The following is an 8,992-nucleotide window of genomic DNA, read 5'->3' as shown; positions in this document are numbered from 1 at the left end:
CAATTAACTTTTAACTCCTTTTTATTACTTGCACCATGACCCAACCAAGCAAAGGTAATTAACTTTAATTCCTCTTACTATGTCACTTGCATAATTAACCTTTAATACATAATCGACTTTAAAAAAATTGCAAAAGCTACACAAACGTTTATGCATAGTATATAAAAGCAGTGTTGTAGAACTCGCTATGCGCTAGTCGGGTTGTGGGACAAAGAGTAGGGACTAGCGATTAATAGGGATTAATCATATTAAAATTTATATGTAAATTTTCAAATATAATATGTATACCAAATTTCATATATATGTTTTTCAATTTTGACCAAATAGCGATTAATCGGCGCTTAGACGGGATTTTCACAACCATGCATAAGAAACAATTATATGTAGCAAAAAATAGACTATTAAAAACTCATTTTAATAGCACATTTATAACAACATGTACACGTTCTATATCTATATCTATGCGATCCTCTACTCGTTGAATCTTTGTTATTGTTGTGATTCTTTACTTGCGCGTTCAACATTTCCTAAACAACTACACGTTTATGTTACATTCTTTTTACAAAAGAACTCCAGAATTAGGAACCCTTTTTTTTCTATTTTACTAAAAGGTTACCATTTTTAATCAGTCGAAGCTGTCTTTAATCCATTAAAATCCTGACTATGTCTGTGCCAGCAATCACCGTGACTCCGCCATTGGCTGATGACCTGGATATTGTGATCCCGACAATCAGGAACCTTGATTTTCTAGAGCAGTGGAGATCATTCTTCAAGCCATATCGTTTGATCATTGTTCAAGATGGAGATCCTAGCAAAACTATCAGAGTACCCAATGCTTGGTTTGATCCGGTCTTAATTTTCAACACTTTGGTTTCAGTTGTCCAATAGAAAACCATCACTAACAGCTTGGCACGCTTTTTGAACTAAAACCTCTAAAACCAAACTGTGAAAACTATGTTATAAAGTCCCCACCTACAAGGCCGACGAGGCGAAGACTTTATGCTTCCAAAATAAACTTACACCTCTTGATACATAAACTCTAGGTTAGTGAATCAAGATTGTAATAATATCAATATTTGTGAGTAAAATATGCAAATAATTGTTGAAATGAAGGTGGCTAAAGATCCATCAGGAAAAGAAATAAATGCATTGGCTCAGCACATTCAAAACCTACTAACACCAGCAACACCCTTCTTTTTCAATACATTGTACGACCCATTCTGAGAAGGTGCAGATTTCGTGAGAGGGTACCCCTTCAGCTTAAGAGAAGGCGTCCCCACCGCCATCTCCCATGGCCTTTGGCTCAACATCCCTGACTATGATGCACCTACTCAGCTAGTCAAACCCCTTGAACGTAACTCCAGGTCCGTCACAGATATCATATTAACTAATTGAAGTAAACTCATATTGCTGATGATGATAATGCTAACGAAGATGATGGTTGATGTAGGTATGTGGATGCGGTTTTGACAAACTTTCAAAGGAACTTTGTTCCCAATGTGTGGGATGAACCTCACGTTCCACAATCCACAGGGAACTTATTGGACCGGCAATGTACATTGGGCTCATGGGTGATGGCCAGCCCATTGGTCGATACGATGACATGTGGGCCGGTTGGTGTGCCAAGGTGATATGTGACCATTTGGGACTCGGAGTGAAAACCGGGCTGCCATACATATGGCATAGCAAAGCTAGCAACCCATTTGTTAACTTGAAGAAAGAATACAAGGGTATCTACTGGCAAGAAGATATTATCCCATTTTTCCAATCAGTGATTCTACCTAAAGATTGCATGACCCCACAGAAATGCTATGTTGAACTCTCAAAACTAGTGAAGGAAAAACTCTGGATCCGTTGATCCTTGTTTTGAGAAGTTTGCGGGTGAGATGGTTACATTGATCAATGCTTGGAATGAGCTCAACCCATAAACTGATGTCAAGAAAATATGTCAAGAAAACAGATGTTGCATCCAAAAAGAAGTAAACTATGCGGTCAATTGTTAGTATTCATTATTGTTGGAATAATGTTTCTTTGGAAACTGTTTAATTGTGCTTTCGATTCCCCTAAATATGCAGTATTTATAACCAAGTTTAAGATGAAGAGTTTTGTTACAAAATGATATCCAGATTCGGTTTTCATCCATGAAATATTACAAATAGATAAAGTCAGAACAATCCTCAAATCTATCGAACTCCATTACTAGTTTTGACTAAGTTATCAACAACTGGCTTACCTGAATTGTACCCAAATATTAAGAGGTGGATATGTCCTCTATGAGACCTTTGCCGTCCGCCGAATTGAAAAAGAAGAAATTTTTCAAGGGGTCACCTTTGCCTGATATTGCTTTAATCACTTCCTGTAAATTCAGATTAATATAAAACAATTGAGATTTGTTTGAAATAATAATCTAATAATTAGATAATTAGTTTACCTGGCCAAGGATTCCACCAAGTATAGCAGAGACGGGAGGGAATTCTTTTGTTGACACAACCAATCTTTCTAGGAGGGAGTCTGGAATCTGAGATTCATTAAGCGACTGCAACGATATCATGTAATGAATGTATTAGAAGAGTGAGGTTAATTAATGTGGTTTAAGAAATATATAAAGTGATTGGTATGAGTATATACATGTGCAAGGCAAAGTTCATTTCTCAGCTTCAAGACATTTGGCAGGTCTTCAACGGACGTCTCTCCAGGTTTACGCCTTTCCACCTCTTCAAACCTTTCTACCACTGCAATATATGAATGGTTAGAAACACTTGAAAGCAAAAGATAACTAAGATAACCATAGCAAAAAAGAATGAACTTATCGAACCTCTCATTGCAAAATAAAGCTTTGATACTCGTTTAGGAAGAGACCTCCAGGGTATTGCAATTGCTTCCTACATAAATAACATATATGATATTTTTTATCCTATGTACTTAAATTTATATGAAAAAAAATAGTACAGAAAAAAGGATGACTGGAGTTATAACTCATAAGCATGATCCGAGCAAACCATGTTTATAGTTGTAATTGATTAAGCCATACCTCAAATGATGGATACTGCAATTGGCATTGAATCTTCTCATCACCTTTTTTCTGCACACAATAAGGCAAAACATATAATTTAACATAGCAGGCCATGCATTTTGAAAAATGCATCTTTCATGGTTGTAAGATAGAAATCATAACAACTTACTGAATAAACTAATAATAAACATCACCTTGACATATGCATACTTCTGCAAATCAACGAATATTTCACCACACGAATCCCTACAGTCGACAGTATAAAATGCAACTCGCTTTGAGAGCTTGCGGCATTTCTCGTTCACCGATTTCTGCAAAATGAGAGTAAATTATGAAAAAAGCTCCTATGAATGCTGTAAGCTTTCACATTGGTTCAAACAAAATATTTTAAAAACAATATGAAAGACAAGTATACTTTGGTAGCAAGTGAGCAGCAACTGATAACCACCACATCAAACTTTTCAAAGAAATCTACATCAAAGCTTGACAAATCACCTGTAAAGAACAAATAGCTATGATGATGACATGATGCTAGTTGCATAGATAATTAGAGTAAAAAGCTCAGAGTTGATAAAGCTAAATTATTATTATGTTCCTATAACAAACATTAAGCATACCTTTTGCTACAGAAACATGAACCATAGGGTTAAAATCTTTCAAAGAACCACAGCAAAGCTCTGCAAGAGAACCTCCACCACCCATATTTTCATCAAAAGGAATCAGAAAGTTGGCAGCTAATGCTTCTTCTGTGACTGGATTATCATCATTCAAGGTCAAACTTCCAACCCCTGCCAGAACAATGTTCTTGCAGAACTGCATCCATAATTCCAGAACCAATTTTAAACCATATTACATGTAGGGCTGTAAACAAACCGAACGTTTGGCGAACAGTTCGTGAAATGTTCGGCGAGAAGTTCATTTATGTTCATCCATTTAATAAATTAACAAACATGAATAAGGAATTCCGTTCGATTAACTAAATGAACAAACACGAACAGAGACCATGTCCATTCAAGTGTGTTCATGAGCTGTTCAGCGGGAAGTTCATTTATGTTCATTTATTTGATAAATGTCCAATCAGTTGTGTTCATGAACGTTAGATAATGTGTCTGTTTACGTTCGTTAATGTTTGTTCATTAAAGGTTTTATATATTTATTGATGACTTTTCTAAACTTATCATATAATTTCAGCAAAATTATTAACTATAAAACAAATATATAGATATGATGCCGCAATTTTTTCAAACCCAAAAATATGTTGAGACCTGCAAGAACCGCTTAAGCACTTGTACCTAATGTAACCGCCTTCTGTGTAACACTTAACGCGAAAGATACAAATGCATTACGTGATTCCCACAATTCTCAACATTTTTTTGGTTCTCATTAGAACATATGTATGTAAATTAGCCTTTCAACATGAATGCTAAAAAGAAACACCAAAACAAACTTGGTAGCTGAATCAAACCGAACCGTTTAACATTGTCCATTCTCGGTTAGCCAAATCAAATAAAACATTGTTTCAGTTCATTTGTGTTCATCAACCGTTCACGAACAAGTTGCATTTCCTTAATAAACAAACACAAACACGAATTTTATTCTTTGTGAACCGTTCGCTTGTCCAATAAAAGCTTAACAAACGAACATCATCAGGGTCTTGTTCAGTTCGGTTAATTTGCAGCCCTAAGTATATGCATTCAAATAACCTCAGCATTACAGAACATAACTAATTGGAGAAAAAACCCTTACACAAACGCCAACATAGACTTGGTAGCCAAACCAGACAATTTACATTGACCATTCTCGGTTAGCCAAATCAAACAAAACATGGTTTGTGTTCGTGAAGACGTGAACCGGACAAGTTCATTTCCTTAATGAATGAACACGAACATAAGTGTTGGTGAACTGTTCACTTGTCCGATAAAAGTTTAACAAACAAACAAGAACAACGCCTTGCTCTGTTCGGTTCATTTACAGCCCTAATTATGCGCACTCAAATAACCTCAGCATGAACAGGCCAAATCAAATAAAACATTGCTTGTGTTAGTGAACCGAAGAAAATCATTTCCTTAATAAACGAACACAATCAAAAGTGTCCGTGAACCGTTGGCTTGTCCGACAAAATCTCAAAATACGAACACGAACAACGCCTTGTTCAGTTTGGTTGGTTTACAGCCCTAATTATACATACTCAAATAACCTTACAGTTTAATAACTACAATATCAACAGTACATAAGAAATTGGTGAGAAAAAAATAAATAAACCTCAACAGCAGTGCCTTTGAGTCCACTGACAAGCACGTGAGATTTGCTGAGCCTAAAACAAATCAACAAAGAGTATTAAAGCCCTTGGTTAAACAAATTGCAATTAAACAGTTAAGTAACTACCGTCTTTGCGCATCAACGCCCCAAACCCTAATTTGACGATCATATAACGCCGTTTCCTGCTCCGTTAACTCCTCGCCGTTCATTTCTCCGTAAGAGCAACCGATTGAAGGTTATTAATATTAATAATATGAATTGGAGTGTTGAAGTTTCAATTTAATTTAATCTTCGTGGAAAGTGAGAGATGGCGGAAATTTGGGGGTTTTTGAGTTTGGGGAAAGTGAAATGTTTTGAATGTTTTGGGCTTTCACAAGGGAATGGTATTACGGCCCGGTAAATATAGGCCCAATGCGTTTGAGGTAAAACAGGCTTCTTAAACGATGTCGTTTGCTGAAAGGGGGAAAGTAAAGGTCACTAGGTCGGTATGACTAAAGTGTAGGGGTCATATGTGTAATTAACTCAACTTAATAAAACGATTTGAAAATTTACTGGTGTCGGAAAGTTTTAAGCAATTATCCATCCAATTTGCGTAACATATGAGGCAAACAGATCAAAACAATACAGGTAATGTGGTTTTCTCTTTAACATCAGGGTCACATCATTTACCTCACTTCATCCTTAAACCAAGAAATTGTCATTTTTATACCCTTTCTATCTCTCAATCTATAAGGTTTATACATTGAGATGAAGAAGTTGTATATTGGTTAATATACCACTACCACTAATAATAATAATAATAAACAAAATGCACTCATATCCATATTACACCGACCAGTGGCGAATGTAGCCAACAAGCAAGAGTATCCCGAGAAACCCCTCAACCTTTTTTTTTTTTGGCAAATTACAAAATTAATGCACTTTTTTTCTTTGTTTTATGTGTTCGAATACCATGGAGCTCTATTCAGCAGGTCGATTGGCACCTCGATGTTGACTTTACAACCTGGGGTTGAAAAAGGCCCCAACGGTTCGACTGTTCGTCAATTCAAGTGGTATATGTGTAAGGCCCCGTTCCCGGAAGCCCTACTTTGGTGTTTGATTTACTCATAAACACAGTTCTAAATATCAGAGTTAATTAAAACTTCACGGAATAATTTAAAACTTCAAACATCACATTACAAAACATTCGTTTTTTTCTTATCATACAAATTGTCTTTTCATAAACATTAATTAAAACAGTCAAGACACTTCATCGAGGATGCCGTCTCTTCAGTTCATGCCATGTGTCCCTCCTCAAGCCAGCTGCCTCAACCTATTTGCCTGCGTGCATACTAAAAGTCAGCTACGCTGAGTGAGTTCTAGTTAATCAATTAACATACATTACATTCATATTCTCACCCATACAAATCCGAAAATACGTATTCATATCTTACTTACTATTACTTCCTTCATACATACTTTACATACATGCATACCTACCTACATACTTTATTTCATAAAACCCTATGGTATACCATAAGCTATTCTACATTAAACATTACAGATATTGTAAGGGTCTAGTCCCTAACGTCACAGATATTATAAGGGTCTGGTCCCTAACTTTGCAGATATTATAAGGGTCTGGTCCCTAACATTACAGATATTATAAGGGTCTGGTCCCTAACATCACAGATATTGTAAGGGTCTGGTCCCTACTGCCTCGAATAACCATATAACCATACATGTCTCGTCAATCATCCATACATTTATCATACGTGCATACTTTACCTGTCTTATGTATATAATATATATATATATATACACACATACATGCTCATTCATACAATCATCATATAGTAATAACATTCAATGCATAGTCATACACGTATCATACACTTATCAATTAAGTAAATGTATTAACTATCACATAGGAGTATGCACACAGCCCCGAAAGCATAACAGATAAAGGGGCTAGAACTCACCTGGATCCTCTTTTGTTCACCGTTAATAGTAATCCCATTCCTGAGTTGTGCATGGCTAACTGTGTAACACATCACGAGTGTCAATTATCTATTACTACTACTTCACACATCCACATTAATGAAACCTTCAACTAACAGGGGTCCGGGGGCAGCGCCCCTGGTAGCGGGGTCTAGGGACGACAGCCCTTAGCAGGGTCCAAGGGGCAGAGCCCCTAGCTGGGGTTGAGCCGGCAGGTCAGCTCGAAAAAAATTTATTTTCATTAACAGTCCTTTAACAAAAATGCATCAGAAAATGAATTTCATGAAATTTCGCATGGCCATTTCACATGGAATTTCACTTCGCATGGGAAGGTTTCGCTTTGCATGGGAAGTTTCGCTTCGCATGGAAAGTGTCGCTTCGCATGGAAAGTGTCGCTTCGCATGGGAAGTTTCACCTCGCATGCTTATTTCGCTTCGCATGGCGTGCGATGCGAAATTCTTGGATTTTGCATGGCATGCGATGCGAAGACCTTTTTCATGCGAAACCCCCTTTTATTTCGTTTTTACCATTTTAAGGCCATTTTCCTTCGAGATTCCTCCTTATGACCCGATTCTACTCTTTTTATGGGTTTTGGGTTGTACCAACTTTGTATACCTGTGTTTTCAAGGTTCGGATAACACCTTTTTGTTCTAAAACACACCTGTGAGGTTAAAACTCACCAAGTTTATGTTTTTCTTACATTACACAACCCGGTCTATCATTATATCGGCTCGCATGTCGATTCTAACCATAAAATTTAACCCTTTGGCCGAAGCTTACCTTTTGCTCCGGGTTCGGATCAGATCTGGACAAACCCGAAGATCTGGACGTGTTTCTTGGTGTTTGATGACGTTTACACACGAGGTTCTTCCTTCTTTTGGCTCGGGACTGGACATGGGTGATAGAGAAAAAGTGTGTGTGTGTTCTTGAGTGTGTGTGATGGTGGAAAGAAATGGAATGGAGGAGAGGTTGGGTTATATATATATAGGGGTCCAAGGGCCCCACCACCCACTCCCTTTTCCAACCAAACCTTATCCAAACATAAACACGGACACAATTAACTAACGACACACGGTTAATAATAAACTTCTCTTTTATTTATTTATCTCAAAATACGGATGTTACAATATGAGTCTGGTTTCAAACGTTGTGAGGCAGTTCAGTTCCTATATGGCGTTGGTGTTTAAGGGAGAATTGCGAAGAGCCAACCCTAGTACGAGAGGAATGGGTTGAGGCGACATATGGTGTACTAGTTATGCCAATAGCAATATCGTGCAACTATATTGGAATGGAAGAGCTATTGCGCTGCTGAAAATCCTTGCCTATACAAGTTCTCGGGGAAGATTTTTTAACATAACTTCAATAGAAGAGAAGTGTAAGGGCTGGCTAGAGAATTTAAACTACACAAACTTTTTTTAAAGATAGAGAAAAAAGAAAAAATTTATAGAAGATCATAATGAACTCCTTATAAGATTCGAGAGAAACTTTCAACGGACATTCCACTCAGAAAGGTACAATCGCTCCATTTCCCTAAGTGGAGTGGTAGTTTTTTCCATAGTCTTATAAGGAGAGTTTTGCGCTTTGAGTGTAAGGACTGATTTATTAACTAAAGAAGAGTTTTTTATTTCTTTTGGCAAATAACAATTCTTTTTATTCTCTATTTGTACTGTAGTGTTTTTTAGAGCGGACGCGAATTGGATGCTTTAACAAATAATGCATCGGTCGTTGAATCATGTGATT

At 37.0% G+C, this 8,992-nt stretch overlaps 1 protein-coding gene and 1 pseudogene across 1 annotated transcript; one reads left to right on the top strand and one right to left on the bottom strand.

Moving 5' to 3' along the window:
• The first annotated feature begins 1,073 nt into the window (after window positions 1-1,073).
• Window positions 1,074-1,928, top strand: LOC143550706 (putative UDP-arabinopyranose mutase 1; annotated as a pseudogene).
• A 204-nt stretch (window positions 1,929-2,132) lies between these two features.
• LOC143551392 (SUMO-activating enzyme subunit 1B-1-like) lies at window positions 2,133-5,482 on the bottom strand. Its single transcript, XM_077041841.1, has 10 exons — window positions 5,399-5,482; window positions 5,276-5,327; window positions 3,631-3,826; window positions 3,429-3,508; window positions 3,208-3,324; window positions 3,032-3,082; window positions 2,816-2,882; window positions 2,629-2,732; window positions 2,432-2,536; window positions 2,133-2,356 (listed from the first exon to the last, which is right to left on the bottom strand). Exons 1-10 carry the CDS (start codon window positions 5,479-5,481, stop codon window positions 2,252-2,254), a joined length of 960 nt encoding a protein of 319 aa, XP_076897956.1. The 5' UTR covers window position 5,482; the 3' UTR covers window positions 2,133-2,251.
• Between the last annotated feature and the right edge of the window lie 3,510 nt (window positions 5,483-8,992).

Source organism: Bidens hawaiensis, unplaced genomic scaffold (assembly GCF_021521415.1).
Source record: "Bidens hawaiensis isolate Kalapana, Puna unplaced genomic scaffold, B.hawaiensis_p1.1 tig00001016_1, whole genome shotgun sequence".
NCBI classification, from domain to species: domain Eukaryota; kingdom Viridiplantae; phylum Streptophyta; class Magnoliopsida; order Asterales; family Asteraceae; genus Bidens; species Bidens hawaiensis.
This window is presented reverse-complemented; position numbering and strand designations above follow the sequence as displayed.